Source organism: Paroedura picta, chromosome 16, assembly GCF_049243985.1.
Source record: "Paroedura picta isolate Pp20150507F chromosome 16, Ppicta_v3.0, whole genome shotgun sequence".
Classification (NCBI taxonomy): domain Eukaryota; kingdom Metazoa; phylum Chordata; class Lepidosauria; order Squamata; family Gekkonidae; genus Paroedura; species Paroedura picta.
The window spans coordinates 17,047,633-17,064,655 of NC_135384.1; the positions used below are offsets into that span (position 1 = coordinate 17,047,633).

The window sequence follows — 17,023 nt, forward strand, 5'->3', positions numbered from 1 at the left end:
TTACCAGGCTATTTCCGAAGGTTTTGTATTGCTGTGTTGCTATGATGTTCTAGAACAGGGGTAGTCAAACTGCGGCCCTCCAGATGTCCATGGACTACAATTCCCAAGAGCGTTCGCTGGCAGGGGCTCCTGGGAATTGTAGTCCACGGACATCTGGAGGGCCGCAGTTTGACTACCCCTGTTCTAGGGCTTGGCTGTACTCTTGACTGCAGTTCCGGCTTGCTTGTTCTTTGAAGACAACTGCATTCTCTACCATTGCAGCCTCCTTGTGGGAAAGCACATGAGAGAATTCCTTCTGCACTCCCATGCAGTTATACTGAAAAGAGTTAAAAACTATATCCTTCTGCCAGAAAATCTGAGGATCTACATGTCATTGGATATTGCACTCCTGTAATAATTGATCTTCTGGATTTTCCTGTCCTGACAGAAGAATCCAGATAGGGAGTTACTACAATAGGCCAGTTTTCTATGCCATGTCAATTACTGATTTCTAGTGTTGAATTCTATCCCATTATTGTGGGGTTTGATCCAAGAAATCTCTTCCCAAAGCCAGAGATCAGATTTTTTAAAACTGTTTTTTAACGAATAAAGCACAAATGTTTGGGGACAATCTGCAAGCAGGTAAAATTACAGAATTCTTGTTACAAGAAGAGATGAGAGAGTTGCTGGCTACTCTTAGTTATAATGCTCGAGCATCCCTTCCCCTATAAATATGTGTGTGTTGGAAGGAGGCATAATGCAGAGTTACATTCCAGCTTCCCTATTTATCAGCTTTCCCTTTAGATTTGGGTGTTTCCTTCTGAGCCAGTCAGAACTTAGGATACAATTCAACCTCCCTGCATAGTGCAGGGGGTTGAACTAGATGACCCAGCAGGTCCCTTCCAACTCTATTATTCTAAGATTCTAAAATTTCCATCCGGAACAACTTGAGCCAGATAGGGTTGCTAGCTCTGGGTTGGGAAATATCTGGAGATTTGGGAGAGCAAGTTTTGGGGAGGGGAAAGACCTCAGTGTGATACAACACTAGGGGAACTGATCTCTGTCACCTGGAGATCAGCCCCGGACTGGTTGAGACTAGTAAAGATTAAAGGAGCTTTGCACTCTGTGCCAAAATTAGTGCCCTAGGCAAACTGAAGAACTAGATGTGAACGCGTTATGAAGGTAATGCTGGGCTGGCCAATTGGTGGAACTGCCCTGTTGGCTATAACTCTTCTCCCCCTGGCCCATCCGTCAGCATAAATGCCTTGGCCTTCTTTCCTGGAATGTCACTTGGGATCAGGAAGCAGGAGCAGAAGCAGAAGCAGAAGCAGAAGCAGAAGCAGAAGCAGAAGCAGAAGCAGAAGCAGAAGCAGCAGCAGCAGCAGCAGCAGCAGCAGAAGCAGAAGAAGAAGAAGAAGAAGAAGAAGAAGAAGAAGAAGAAGAAGAAGAAGAGCAGCTGCTTTTTATACCCTGCTTTTCACTACCCAAAGGAGTCTCAAAATGGCTTCCCTTCCTCTCTCCACAACAGACACCCTGTGAGGAAAGTGGGGCTTGAGAGAGCTCTGACTGTGACTAGCCAAGGTCACCTAGCTGGCTTCATGTGGAGGAGCAGGGAATCAAATCTGGCTCTTCAGCTTAGAGGCTGCCACTCTTAACCACTACACCAAGCTGGTCCACCAAGCTTGCTGACTTTTAACTTGGGATCCCCTGGTTTTAAGGTCATCTCCAGACAATGGAGATCAGTTCCCCTGAATAAAATGGCTGCTTTCGAGGATGGACTACGGTGTTGTATCTCACTGAGGTATCTCCCCTCCCAAACGCTGCCCTTCCAAACCTCCAGGTATTTCCCAACTCAGAGCTAGCAACCATAGCATTATACAACGCTCCCCAAATCCTGTCCACTCCCAGCTCTACCTCCGTAGTCTCCAGGTATTTCCCAACCCAGAGCTGGCAACCCTACTTTTAACAAATAAGCCTGGGTAACTCTAAATCAGGGGTAGTCGAACTGCGGCCCTCCAGATGTCCATGGACTACAATTCCCATGAGCCTAGATAGCCATCTGACAGAGAGGCTGGTTCTGTGAAGACAAAGGGGTGGCAGGTTACAGTGGATGAGTGATAGGGTTGTGAGTGTCCTGCATAGTGCAGGGGGTTAGACTAGATGACCCATGAGGTCCCTTCCAACTCTATTATTCTATGATATTAATGGATGCATTCTCAAAATATGGTCATGTAGAGTTTAATGTTCACTTTTAGAAAGAGAAGTCTCCATCTTGAGAGACTCAGGGGGCGACACCCATCAAAGGATAGGAAATGGCTAGTTAATTACACAGTGCAATCCTTCTCACAGTTGCTCCTGTCTGTGCTCACAGCTATCAACATGCTCTAGATTGGAATAACTCTGCATAGTATTGCCCTACTAGTCATAAAGAAAAGTAACTGTTTTCAAAGGATCCTGCTGGCAGATTAAATATTAAAGGAGCTCTCCCTGAGAATTTCTGTTCCGTGTGGTGGTGCGAGTGTGACCTTTCAAAAAAGCTACAAATAATTTAGCATATAGTAATTTCCATAACTATGCCAAGATCTCAACCTGGATAGCTAGAGCTGAGATATTTTATCAGCACAAATGACTGGGATTAAAAAAACAAACAACAGAAAAACCCTACTATTCTCAAGAAAGGAATTTGATTTGGTTGAAGAATTTAGCCTTAAAAACACTAAACAAACGTGTGTCAGTTGAGATATTCTTATTCTTCCTCCTTCTGGTCACATGATGTGAATAACTGCACTGGATTGCAGAAGGAAACCATTTTAAATTTGGTCTTCATTTTCATTCTGGAAAGGCGTTCAGGAACATCCTCTGTTATTTTGGTTGTTCTCTTTGGGACCATCTGAAAGTTCACTCAGACCATTAGTGGACTGCAATTGTTTCTCGAGAATATGTATTTATACTTCTTCTTGGTGCTCCTGAGGACTTTTATCCTTGCCCTCCCACTTGTTTGTAGACTTTTCTCTTAAAGGAAGGAGAATGATTAAGGGGAATGCTAGATTATCTGAAATCCTACCCTTTCAGAGAGCTGCCTTCAGCCATTAGCCCAGCTAGTTTAGTATTATTTCGGGCAGAGAAGGATCTTTGCCTTTTTAAAGTACCAAAGACACAATCTGGGACTTTCTACGTGCCTCTTCCCTGTAGATAAGGCCAGAAAATCTTCATGTGCTTTAAAAAGATGGTTCAAGAAAAACAGAAAAGCCTGTTCCACAGAATAGGGACATCTGTTTGCTCATAATCTGAAATCTCCGTAGCAGGATCTGCCCAAATGGAGGGGTGATCAGAATCCTTGAACAAGATTCTAGGTGCATGGCCTTTAAAAACTAGCCATGCAATCTCAAATTGAGTTGCTACTCTTTGGAGACTGTTCCTCAATTAGGGTTGGAGAAAAAAAACAAGATACATGGTTGAGAGCTTTATCAGATCCCTAAATACTTCCTCAGGGGATCTTATATAAAAACTTCTCAGGCCCCCACCTTGTTTTAATTTTTATTCAAGATCCCCTGATAAAGCATTTAGTGAAACCTCTCAGCCTTGCACCTTGTTCCTTTTTTCTTCTACGTACAGCCTTCTTCCTCATACAAGGTTGACAACCTCCAGGTGGTCGCTGGAAGTCTCCCACTATTACTACTGATCTCCAGGCAATGAGGATCAGGTCACCTGAAGAAAACAGCCACTTTGGAAGGTGGATTCTATGCCCCTGAAGTCCCTCCCCTCCCCAAGCCCTGCCCTTATCAGGCTCCACCCCCAAAATCACGGTAGAGCTAGTGCTGGGAGAGTAACACAGTGGCTAAAGTAACTGAGCTTTGACTCAGAAAGTCCCTGCTTCATTTTATCTCATCTCTGCCACGAACTCACGATGTTGCCTTAAGCAAACTGCCCAGCCGTGATTTGTAGGTAGTAATACTGACATCCCAGGATTGTTGTTACAGTGAGTTGATGGGTTGCATCTGACCATGTTTCCTGTTGGTGAAAAAGAAAGGAGGGATTAGGCTACATAACTTGGGACTGGCATGGACAGAAGCCATGTGTGATGTGGTGGGGTAGTAAGGTAGAGAACGGGTCAAGAATGAATGGGAGAGCAAGCTTGATCCAACCAAATACAGCATACAAATGCTAAGTATTTCTTATTAAGCTAGTTCTGACAGAGCATAAACCTTGATGGTGGAAAGTATTATCAAATTGTAGCCAACTTACAGTGACCCCCTGTGGCATTTTCATGGCAGGAGGCAAATAGAGGGGGTTAGCCATTGCCGTCCTCAGTGCAACAGTCATGGATTCCTTGATGGTCTCACAGCCAAGTGCAGAGCTCACCCTGCTTAGCTTCTGACAAGACCAGACGAAGCTGGATCATCCAGGGCATTTCTGAACCTAGGATTTGGATTCCAGGGGATTCTTCAGCTTCTGGATTGTGCTGGTCTTTGTTCCTTTCCCCTCAGAGTCCCAGCACTACCACTAAAGGGATGCTTGGGGACAAACCAAAACGAAGTTGCAGTGTCTGCATTAATACATCTCACAAAACTGTAGTTAACGCTAATTGTACCTAATGAACCCACTTCCAGCTCTAGGTCAAGATCCTTGTTTCAACATACCCTACCTAACCACAATGAGTAGAATGGCCTATGTCAGGGATGGCCAAATTGTAGCTCTCCAGGGGCTCAAGGTCATTGCAGTCCATGGACATCTGGACAGCCACAGTTTGGCCACCCCAGATTATAGACAGCATAAGCCAGGATTTTGTATGACAGTTGGAATCAAGCCACACTCATTGAGGAAGCCCTGGGCTAGTCCATGGACAGTCAGCAAATGTCATGGCTACGGGGGGGGGGGGGAGGAGGGGGCTGGCTGTTCATTCTCCCATGCCACAAAATCTCTGAAGAAGTGATGACCCGTAAAATGGCGGCCACTCATCCCCTAGCACATCCATGCCCCTAATGGTGGCCCTTTCTTTTGCAGTGCTAAGTGTCGGGGAAGGTGGCTTCTGGGAAGGACAGATCAAGAACCGCGTAGGCTGGTTCCCTTCAGACTGTGTGGAGGAAGTGGCCAACAAGTCCCAGGAAGGGAAACAAGGTAGGTGTTCCAGATGCTTCCTCTCCTCTCCTTAAGATTGCCAGGGGAGGGTCTGCAGATGTCCCGGACTTACAACTCCAGCCCAAAGAGAGCCGTTCCCCTGGAGAAAATGGCTGTTTGTGAATGTGGGCTGCATGGCCTTGTGCCACTCTGAGGGCCTTCCCCTTTTCAAATCCCTCCTTTCCCATCTCCTCCCAATCTCCAGAAATTCCCCAACCCAGAGATGGCCACCCTATTTCCCCATCCCTTGCCAGTTCTAATCTCATCACAGCCCTCTTTTGTTCCCACTCTCATCCAGAGTTGCCAATCATTTGAGTTCAGTGTCATTAGTTATTTGGATATATGCAAAGCATCAATGAATAAGTCATGAAGTCAGGAACACGCAATTAAAAGTGACCTCCAGACTACCAAGGCTAGTTCCCCTGGAGAAAATGGCCGCTTTGGAGGGGAGGAGTCTATGGCACTATACCCTGCTGAGGTCCCGCCCTCCCTCCCAAACTTTCCCCGTTCCAGGATCCCCCCCCCCAAAAAAAAAATTCTCCAGGTATTTCCCACCCCAGTTGTTAACCCCAATATACAACCTCACAAGATTTGTCTGCCTGGCATTGGACTGAGGTAACTTTAATTTGTGAGAATACAGATGAGGAGTCACAGGTTATAATGTTGAAATGTTATGAGTTCAGATTTGCCCATGTAATCTTATGCTGTTCTGTGCCACAGCGACTGTGAGCTTGAGTCTTCACTGTAAACCGCCTTGGGCTGCAAGGGCGGGCAGTATAGAAATGTAATCAAATACACCTCTTTGGAGGTTCCATTTTCCCGCTTGCACATTATAAACACGGGAAAAGAAGAAGCCAGACATTGGAGGCAGAACCAAAAACTGAGCATGAGGATTTGACAAACTGTATTCTGAATTAACAGTTATGTGCCCCCCCCATAACAGCAGAGTTTTTTTTTTTAAACTCTGGGATTTTCTAGAAAACAGTGAAGGCCACACCCCAGACCAGCTGCATATGGTTTTCTCTACTCTTAGTTACCTACTGCGAACAATCCTTCCAGTGGAAATAAGCTGCGACTAGACCCATACAATTTAGGAGAGCCAGATTAATTTAATTTGGGCATATTTTAATTCAAGGTTCCATGGCTATTCATCATATTTGTGTAATAGACCCAGGAGATCCATGGATTGGTTGGCTAGCAGGCAAGGGACGTTCAGAGGAGGGTTGCCATTGCCTGCCTCTGCGTCATGACCTCTAGTGTTCCTTGGAGGAACTGCCACCCAAATCCTTGGAGGTCTCCCCTCCCAGTACCAGCCAGGGTCAGCCCTGATTAGCATCAGAAATCTGACGGCATCAAGTTTGCCCGGTCTGTCCAGGTCAGGCCGTGGCCTAATTGTGTAGTGCACTTGTAGGATTCATCTTCCAACCAGCCTCCTTGTTTTTGTGTTATTCCTTTCCTGTGGCTTTAATTTCATCCCCAGCTGTCCTGCCCCACTCTGGCAGGGGCCAATCCCACTAGCCTGTCAACAGCTCCAACGAGCCTGTGCTGCCGCTCAGTGGTTGCTGGAGGAAATGCCAGGAAGCACAGGAAGTCCAAAGGAAATGTTACTAAAAGATGCTCCCCCCCGCCCCGTTCTGATCACCCCCACCCCGCTTTGCCTTTCAGAGAGCCGCAGCGATAAAGCCAAACGGCTCTTCCGACACTACACAGTGGGCTCCTATGACAGCTTTGATGCCCCCAGGTGAGCAAATGATCCGAAAGAGGTAGGCAATATCTACCACGGCATGCAAGGATGGTTGTGTGGAAATGTGGCTGTGCAAAGGGGCATAAACGTGTGCAACGGTCCTGGTGCATGAAAAGTACAAAGATCCCCGTTTCTTCTGGTGTCTTGCATTCATTTTAAGAGCTCCTGAAGACAAGTGCGCAAGTGTGTTTCTTAACAGGGCTCATTCTTAAAGACATGGTGTTAAACTGCTAGAAGTCACTGCTGGGTTGTCTATGAGAAGGAGGGAAATTTCAGAATAGTGTCTTTTGAGTCAGGCACCAAGCCAATCAAGGAGTAGGATCCAGCCAGCTTTTTTACTCTGTTTGTCCCAGTTCACCTCCTTAAACAGTTCTTGTCTCCCATGGCTTTTTGTCCATGCAGGTCCAGTGATTCCCGGTTTACCCTTTTGACATAGCCGGAAGGGATCCCTCCTGCCTTTATGACCAATGCAAAAGCTGACTGTGCCCCAGCCACTGTGTTCACTTTCAAACAGAGTAGAACTGTTGGGATGGCAATCCAAGTTGCTAATTAGGAGACAAGTCTAAGAGCAAAGTACCTATAGCAGTGGTCCACAACCTTCTCGAGGCATGGAGGGTGACCACCCGTGCCGCTCATGCATGGGAGTGCCGCGCTTGCACGTTTGCGGCCGCGCATTGCGCAAACGCGCATGTGCGGCCCTGCTTCCCTCTCCCCCCCCCACCCACAAAAAGAAGCTTGCCGGGCCGCAAGCTAATCGGCCACTTTTGCAGCCGATTTTCTTGCGGCCTGGGAAGTTTCTTACTGGGGGGAGCAGAGAGAGGGAGCCGCAGCCCGGTGGTTGGGGACCACCGACCTATAGGACTAATTAGCTAACTGCTGATCATTTATTTACATTAAAATGAACTGGGTGTTCTTGCAAATTATTGGTTGTCATTATTTTCGCCGTTATCCCAGTGCTTCAGTTGTGGCTTATTGAAGCTGTCCCGGCTTATTGTATTTTTTTCTTTCCTCTCTATGGTTATTTTAAATCTTTCTGCTGTCTCACAGGGGGCATCCACAGTTTGAAAGAGAATGTTGGAAGCATTCAGTGGCATCGCTAGAAAACGTTTTCTAAAAGAGGCTTAATGTATGAAGGTTTGGTTCATGCTCGGAATCTAACCATTTTGTGGATTGAGAAGGAATCGGCCTTGCACTAATTTCTGTGTTTTAGGGTACTTTGCTCCTTGGCTCACTTCCTTGAGTTATCTAAAATGGTTGTCCTAAAAGACATTGCGGTGTGTTGCAGCCTGCTTGTGGTACTCCATGGTCTGATTTATGTCTGATTTATGCTACTATACAGGACCAAAGTAGATGCGGTACTTTGTCTGGTCTTTTCAAATGTATGGATTCTGTATACTCAGGTGGCTGAATAATTTGTTTGTATTTTATTTATTCATTCATTTCTTATTGGATTTCTATCACCGCCCCTCTTGGCATAGCCATCTTGGGGCAGTTTACAACAGATATAATATACAAACATAATACAACCACACAATATTAAAGGTAAAGGTATCCCCTGTGCAAGCACTGGGTCATGTCTGACCCTTGGGGTGACGCCCTCTAGCATTTTCATGGCAGACTCAATACAGGGTGGTTTGCCAGTGCTTTCCCCAGTCATTACCGTTTACCCCCCAGCAAGCTGGGTACTCATTTTACCAACCTCGGAAGCAGGGAAGGCTGAGTCAACCTTGAGCCGGCTGCTGGGATTGAACTCCCAGCCTCATGGGCAGAGCTTCAGACTGCATGTCTGCTACCTTACCACTCTGCGCCACAAGAGGCTCTTACAATATTAAAAACATTAAAATATATCAAGTCACTCTAGCTGTCCAGTGTCACTCTCGCTCCCTTCTGGTCCAGGATGGGGGAGATTGCTGGAGGTCTTCCATCTGGCCTCAACCAAATGCCTGGTGGAAGAGCTCCTTTTTGCAGGCACTTCAGAACTGAGGCAGTTCCTATAAGGTTCGCAGCTCTTCTGGGAGCTCATTCCACCTGGTCAGGGGTAGGACCGAGAAGGCCCTGGCCCTAGTTGAGGCCAAGTGGTCATCTCTCAGGCCAGGGATCTCCAGTCTGTTCGTACTGGCAGTGCTAATCTGATGCTTCACTAGTGATTATGTATTTATTTTATTTAATTAATTTCTGTGCCATTTCTCTAGAAAACGTGCTCAAGGTGGCTTACAGAATAAAATACAGTCAAAACATAAAACCATCAACGTTGCTAACAAGCAAAAACATAGCCAAAGCATAAAAACAACATAAAATGTTCAGCTGCTCAAAAAGAGTCTCATAAAACATTGCTCAGTTTAGGAACAGATGCTTCAAATGATGTTAAAAGATCAGTTCCTTAAGGAGAAGCCTGACTTAAAAGAGTCCTGTGGGGCTGGCGCCTTCAAAAAGAGCAGGTGCGCCTCAAGGGGAAGAGGGTATCCCACAGGTAATGGGCCATCACCGAAAAAGCCCTGTCTGGGCTCGCCACTCACTTCACCACTAAAATGGGCAGATGAAGAGAGCCTGGCTAGTGAGGAAGTCCTTAGCTGGTGGCCTGTGTAGAACAGCTCACTCCCAGAGCCAGCTCTAGAACAAGGCAAGCGGAAGTGTTCCCCTCAGGCAGCCGCCCACTTGACTGCGATCCCCCAAGAAGGAGCCGAAGGAGATCCTGCCCCTTTGCTCCCAGTGCCCCAGGCCCCTTGGAGAGCAGCACCCCCAGCCTCACAGGCCAGCGCCAGATGCCGGAGAGATTGCCTCGCTTGAGTGTTCGGCCACCATTTCTGGCTGACCGTTGCCATGGCAGCAAATGGTGGCCAAACTCTCACAATGTCATCAGGAGAGCTCAGGAGACTGTTGAGGGGAACGCACCATCTCCTGCACCCCTTTAACGTCAGCGGGGGTCACAATGAGGTAAGGAGGGTTGTCCCTTCCAGTTACTGAGCTCTGAGCTACCATTGTTACAGGAAATGGGGAGGGATGGGGTAACGTCGCCCTGAGATCCTTGGAGGATAAGGTTGGGCACAAATGTGCAGGATACATTTTAACATAATAATTACTAAGAAACTGCTGAGCAGTAAAAAAATATGTATTTAAATGTATATATAACAAACTGGCGTAGGTATGTATGCATGTATGAGAGCCAGCTTGGTGTGTGTGTGTGTGTGTGAAAAGAGAGACACAACTTGGTGTAGTGGTTAAGAGTGGCAGCTTCTAATCTAGAGATCCAGGTTTGATTCCTTGCTCCACCAACGCTGGGTGACCTTGGGCTAGTCACAGTGCTGTTTTCCTAGAGTAGTCCTCTCATCCCCACCTATTTCTGTTTCTGTTGTGGGGAGAGGAAGGGAAGGTGATTGTAAGCTGCTTTGAGACTCCTTCAGGCAGTGAAAAGTGGAGCATAAAAACCAACTCTTCTTCTTCATATATCTATGGGGTGAAAAACCTTACCCAGTTCTTGTCCATACTACAGCCCCATCTCACATGACTTTGCCCACATGTATCTCAGGATCCCCGACATACACTTTTTTTGTGGATGGGCCTCCTTTTTTCACCAGCAGTGAAGCTGGTTGAACCAATTGAGTGTTTAATAATCAGAAGGATCTTAGAATATTTCCTTGTTCTAGAGAAAACATTTTTTTTCAAGCAAAAGCACATCTATTGTTACTGCTGAACAAAGTTGGATGACTTCCTCCAACATAAGGAAGCGTCCTCCCACAAGTGGCTCGCTCTTACGGTAGAGGAAGGCTCCTTAGGGTAGCAGAATTTCCTCCCACCTGAAGTTGAATCGTTGAAGGATTGTGCCTCAGGTCCAAATATGTAGGGCCAGGGCCATAATCTGAAGGGCTTTCCAGTTTCCTGCCATACCCCCCCCCAACCCCAAATACTGCTGCATCCCAAGGTGTGGTCTGAAGACACCTGATCCAGGTGAGCTGGTCTGGGCCGGATCACCGGCTGAGTGGGTGTCTTCCAGGCAAACCTGCTACAGACACTACCTTGACTACCATTATGGAAGAAGTACTGGAAGGATTCATATCATCTGTGATCCTTACAGCAAGCTGGTGCAAGAGATTGTGGAGAAGGGATGCTCAGAACTAGCAGCTTGGCTGGGGGGGGGGGGGGGGCTGGCTTAGGTGTTTGTTTGTTTGTTTGTTTGGTCGGTTGTTGGTTTGTATACCACCCTTCCTACTTTTTCAAGCAGGTTCTGGGTGGAGGCCCACTTCAAGAAGTGCCAAGTGTATTTCAGGGGACTCAAACTAGCTTCCCTGCTGTATACACCCCTGTAGCCCTTCCTCATTACAGCCCCCGTCATACATGGCTTCTGTTCATGTAGATCCCATGATCTCTAGCATAGCCTTCACCAGTTCAGTCGGAAAGCAGACTGGATGTCAGCCTTACTGGGAGTTTCTGCGGTCCTAAAGACGCTGGAAGATGTAAAGCATCCATTCTGTATTGTGCTTCAAATCAGAGGAGAAGTGGGTTAATTGTTCCCCACTGCCGGGACAGGGCTTTGCAGATCAAAGCATAGTTCTATAGGGCCTGCAAGACAGAACTCTTGAGGCCAGTATGCATGGAAGAACCTGGACATCATATGGGTCTCCCGTTCCAGTCTGGGGTTCTCCTCCCACATACACCCTTCTATGGAGGAAAATCAGATACTGACTCAGCTTGCAATATCAAGCTCTTAATTTTTAGTAGTACTAAATGTATTATTTTATGGAAATTTTTAAACCAAGGCTAGATAGCCATCTGATGGAGAGGCTGATTCTGTGAAGACTCAAGGAGGTGGCAGGTCACAGTGGATGAGCGATAGGGTTATGAGTGTCCTGCATAGTGCAGGGGGTTGGACTAGATGACCTGTGAGGTCCCTTTCAGTTCTATGATTCTATGATTCTTTGACTATTTATATTGTAGTTTGATTATTCATATTGCTGTAACCCACCACAAGATGACTGGCTTAAGAGAGGTGGTCTATAAATATAAACATAAGTAAATAAACAAACAAATAAATAACTTCTCTTCCCTGCGCCATTATTCCCCTGAATGGGGGGAAAAGACAGGAAGGGAGGATATCTGTTAATCTTTTAACAAGAATGGTTCCAGTCAGCATTAGCGCACATAGCTAAGAGTTACTGCGCATAGCCGAGGATTCAGTAACCTTTCCCCCATCTGCTGTGGCCCTGGTCTATATCAGGGTCCTCAGCAACTGTTATTTCTCTTTAATTTAAATGTGTTCTAGGGAAATCCAGGAAGCAGTGCCCTCTTGTTGACAGTGCTTGTCTGTTGTATATATAGCTCTTCCTCAGAGGCTCAGGACAGCTCATGGCAGTCAATTTGTCAATTTGTCAACTTTATTGACAGTCATCTGTACACAGCCCGTGGCGCCACGGGCGCCACGGACTGTATAAAGGAGTAAGGGGTAGTGGGGAGGAGTTAGGGCGGGACCGGTCCGGGATAAAAACTCGGAGGGGCCAATCAGGAGCCGCGAAGCGGCTCCTGATTGGCCCCTCCAAGTGTCCATCCCGCCCGAAGCAGGCAATGCTTCACCCATTCCCTGCTTCACCCGCACAGCGACAGGTAAGCGCTTCGGGGGCCGTTCGCCGCTGGGGGAGGGTGGGGGTGGTGGGAGCCGGCCTTCTCTGGGCGTCCGGAGCGCCCTCGCGGTAGCGAGGGCGCTCCGGAGGCCCAGAGAACGCCGTTCGCCGCTGTGGGAGGGTCGGGGTGGTGGGAGCCGGCCTTCTCTGGGCGTCCGGAGCGCCCTCGCGGTAGCGAGGGCGCTCCGGAGGCCCAGAGAACGCCGTTCGCCGCTGTGGGAGGGTCGGGGTGGTGGGAGCCGGCCTTCTCTGGGCGTCCGGAGCGCCCTCGCGGTAGCGAGGGCGCTCCGGAGGCCCAGAGAACGCCGTTCGCCGCTGTGGGAGGGACGGGGTGGTGGGAGCCGGCCTTCTCTGGGCGTCCGGAGCGCCCTCGCGGTAGCGAGGGCGCTCCGGAGGCCGAGAGAACGCCGTTCGCCGCTGGGGGAGGGTCGGGGTGGTGGGAGCCGGCCTTCTCTGGGCGTCCGGAGCCGCGAGGGCGCTCCGGAGGCCCAGAGAACGCCGTTCGCCGCTGTGGGAGGGACGGGGTGGTGGGAGCCGGCCTTCTCTGGGCGTCCGGAGCGCCCTCGCGGTAGCGAGGGCGCTCCGGAGGCCGAGAGAACGCCGTTCGCCGCTGGGGGAGGGTCGGGGTGGTGGGAGCCGGCCTTCTCTGGGCGTCCGGAGCCGCGAGGGCGCTCCGGAGGCCCAGAGAACGCCGTTCGCCGCTGTGGGAGGGTCGGGGTGGTGGGAGCCGGCCTTCTCTGGGCGTCCGGAGCGCCCTCGCGGTAGCGAGGGCGCTCCGGAGGCCCAGAGAACGCCGTTCGCCGCTGTGGGAGGGACGGGGTGGTGGGAGCCGGCCTTCTCTGGGCGTCCGGAGCCGCGAGGGCGCTCCGGAGGCCCAGAGAACGCCGTTCGCCGCTGTGGGAGGGTCGGGGTGGTGGGAGCCGGCCTTCTCTGGGCGTCCGGAGCGCCCTCGCGGTAGCGAGGGCGCTCCGGAGGCCCAGAGAACGCCGTTCGCCGCTGTGGGAGGGTCGGGGTGGTGGGAGCCGGCCTTCTCTGGGCGTCCGGAGCGCCCTCGCGGTAGCGAGGGCGCTCCGGAGGCCCAGAGAACGCCGTTCGCCGCTGTGGGAGGGACGGGGTGGTGGGAGCCGGCCTTCTCTGGGCGTCCGGAGCGCCCTCGCGGTAGCGAGGGCGCTCCGGAGGCCGAGAGAACGCCGTTCGCCGCTGGGGGAGGGTCGGGGTGGTGGGAGCCGGCCTTCTCTGGGCGTCCGGAGCCGCGAGGGCGCTCCGGAGGCCCAGAGAACGCCGTTCGCCGCTGTGGGAGGGTCGGGGTGGTGGGAGCCGGCCTTCTCTGGGCGTCCGGAGCCGCGAGGGCGCTCCGGAGGCCCAGAGAACGCCGTTCGCCGCTGTGGGAGGGTCGGCGTGGTGGGAGCCGGCCTTCTCTGGGCGTCCGGAGCGCCCTCGCGGTAGCGAGGGCGCTCCGGAGGCCGAGAGAACGCCGTTCGCCGCTGGGGGAGGGTCGGGGTGGTGGGAGCCGGCCTTCTCTGGGCGTCCGGAGCGCCCTCGCGGTAGCGAGCGCGCTCTATGCCGAGAGAACGCCGTTCGCCGCTGGGGGAGGGTCGGGGTGGTGGGAGCCGGCCTTCTGTCGGCCCCGGCTGCGGCCTCGCCCGGCGAGCCCGCTCCCGGGGCCGACAGGACGCCGTGGGAGCCTTTGGGGAGGGTGGGGGGGGCGGGAGCCTCCCTTCCCAGCCCCCCTTTTCGCTCCGGCTTCTGCCGGGGCTGAGCTCTCCCTCGCACCCGCGACGGAGATCTCCGCCCCGACAGAAGCCTCCTTTCCCAGCCCCCCTTTCCCCTCCGGCTTCTGCCGGGGCTGAGCTCTCCCTCGCACCCGCGAGGGAGATCTCCGCCCCGACAGAAGCCCCCCTTTCCCAGCCCCCCTTTTCCCTCCGGCTTCTGCCGGGGCTGAGCTCTCCCTCGCACCCGCGAGGGAGATCTCCGCCCCGACAGAAGCCCCCTTTCCCAGCCCCCCTTTTCCCTCCGGCTTCTGCCGGGGCTGAGCTCTCCCTCGCACCCGCGAGGGAGATCTCCGCCCCGACAGAAGCCCCCTTTCCCAGCCCCCCTTTTCCCTCCGGCTTCTGCCGGGGCTGAGCTCTCCCTCGCACCCGCGAGGGAGATCTCCGCCCTGACAGAAGCCTCCTTTCCCAGCCCCCCTTTTCCCTCCGGCTTCTGCGGGGGACGGGCTCTCCCCCCCAGCCCATCTAGCGCCCATTTTATTTAAATTTAAAATGGGCTTGAAATCTAGTAGACCAATAAAATGCAAAATGCAAAATGCAAGAGTAACAGGGAAAACGTAATGATGATAATAGCAAATAAAATATAAGGACAGAGTACAAGATAAAAGGATGCATCACAGTAACCTGAATATAAAAATAAGTATAGATTATTTCTCTTTAAAATCCTAAAGAGGATCGTGTCTAGTTTGGCTTGGAATCTAGTTGGACTTGCAAAGTCTGGGGCAAGAACATTGAGGGACTTGGCCGGGCTTTGCACGTGACTTCTTCAAAATCTGGCAGGCTGCATCTTCCCCGAGTTCTGGACTGCACTGTGTACCGGAAGGCTGGCCTTTCTTTCCTCCACTAGGAAGTTCCCAGCGCATGGGGAAATGCCCTTCTGTTCTAAGGGCACAGATGTCTGCCGCTCAGAGACTGGCAAATATGTCTCAACTTCTGTTTTATGCACATGGAAGAGGCCAATTTTTCAGCTCTTTTATTAGATTAATTATGGTATCACCCTCTGCTTCCAAATCTAGTGACATGAAACATTTAAGCAGCCCAGAGTGCTTTATTATCTTTACCTTGACTAGCCTTGCAAGAGACAGATGGGGAGCCACGCCTGTCATTTGCCCAGGGTCATTCAGCAAGAGAGGACCACAGCAGGGGCTTCCCCAGTTTAACCGGTCTGCCAGCCTTTACTTGACCTTGCTCTTACCTCAGCAGCTCCTATCCCACTCTGCCTGCATACTCCTCTTAGGGAATCCCTAGAGTCTTGAATCTTCAGCTTCACATAAATCTCTTGAGGTGGCTCCCCCTGACAATCCTAGATTCAGCAGCCTCAATATTGGGCTCCCTCCCAAAGGCCTCAGAACCCAGATTCCCCACCTGATTGCTCACATCCACTGGAATCACTCCCTGCCCAGCAACCAAGGGAATATAAGCTTCATGTTCTTCCTTTCTATACAGCACCTTCCAACCTTCATTTTCCCTATAAGGATTGCACCTTCCTGAAACAGACAGTAAAACAAGACAGGTCCATCAGGCTGTAGTTTGTTGGAATGGGCCCTTTGGCCACAGTACAGCTTGAGAGAGCTGTTCGCCTTGAAATAGCCCAACAACTCTGGCGTTGAGTCATGGCCTTTCAGGGCTGGCTTCTTTGCTTTCACCTACCCTCTGACCTGTCTTCCAATATCATCAAGATATTGTCTTCCAATATCTAAACTTTTAGATTTGCTGCTGTTCTCCTGTCTCTGCACAACCCTTAACTCCCAAACTTGCTTTGTGCCCAATACGTTGAGACTCAAGTCCTGGACTCCTCCACCTATTTCTCCACAATGCCCCTAAATTCTAATCTAGGTCTCCCTTTCCTGTGGAATTATAACCCTCAGTCCCCACATTACCAAATGCTGCCCTCTTTCATGACCTACATGTCATGGATGCCTTCCCCTCCTGGGGTTCCTCCCTCCTTCCTCCGTCACCTCTCTTGGGTTCTTGCCGATGACCATGAACCCAACCCTTGTCCTCCAGAGCTCAACCTGGGGGCCCCTCCCCCACTGCCCTGGATCCTTTCATTTGGTTCTCCCTCCCCAGCAGAGACCCAGTTATTCCAGGCTTCTGTGGCTGCAATGCTCCGATTCGCACTGCGCTGTATTCCATGCTTTCGGCAAACGTCCTTGAGCTTCACAAGCAAGCAGCATGTCCTGGACTGGGCTGGATTTGGGGGCTTTTTAAATTTGGAAACCGGGACTGCTTGCCCCAGAGGTCTTGGCGGACGTGCCGTGGGATCTGAGCACCACCTTGGAGAGGGCGCGTTCCTCCTGCTTTGTGCCACGGGTCTTGCACGATTCCTGGGCAGCAAGTGGCTGAATTGGCCCAGAACTCCTTTGAGCATTAGACCTTTGCACCCCCACTCCAGCTGGTGAAGATGGGACATATCAGAGCACCAGCTGCCACATGAACCAGTCGGGCAGCGCCATGGGGCCAGATGTGGCCGGGTGAGTAGGGTGGTTTCTAAAGCAGCAGAGAGGGAAGTGTATATGCATGAGGGAGGGGATTGTGAGGGGCTGTGAGTGTCTTGGGGTGGGAAGTTCCTGAAGGGAGCATCTCTGGGGGTCTTTCTTGTTGGAAATGCGGATCCACTTCTCTTCAGTTATGTCTTCTTCTGCTTCTGTAATCGCGATGTATTTGGAGAGTGATAACTGTAAGAATGGGGTACTGTGGGGTTAGGTGACAGGGAGAAAAACCTCTGAACCTGAAACTCAGGACAAAGATGCTACCCACGTTTTGTGGGTGGGTAGGTGGGTGAGAGAGAGAGAGGAGGA

The 17,023-nt window shown here is 50.8% G+C and overlaps 1 protein-coding gene across 5 annotated transcripts in view; it reads left to right on the plus strand.

Annotated features, from left to right (window-relative positions):
* SHANK1 (SH3 and multiple ankyrin repeat domains 1) overlaps positions 1 to 17,023 on the plus strand; it is a 105,499-nt gene that overhangs the window by 49,159 nt on the left and 39,317 nt on the right. For all 5 annotated transcript variants that reach the window (XR_013227117.1, XR_013227118.1, XM_077315674.1 and 2 more), the window contains 2 exons: positions 4,984 to 5,097; positions 6,763 to 6,838. Coding sequence is in view for 3 of the 5 variants with exons in the window: in XM_077315674.1 (XP_077171789.1) it covers positions 4,984 to 5,097; positions 6,763 to 6,838 (190 nt within the window). In the remaining 2 variants the exon portion in view is untranslated. The remainder of the gene's footprint in view (positions 1 to 4,983; positions 5,098 to 6,762; positions 6,839 to 17,023) is intronic.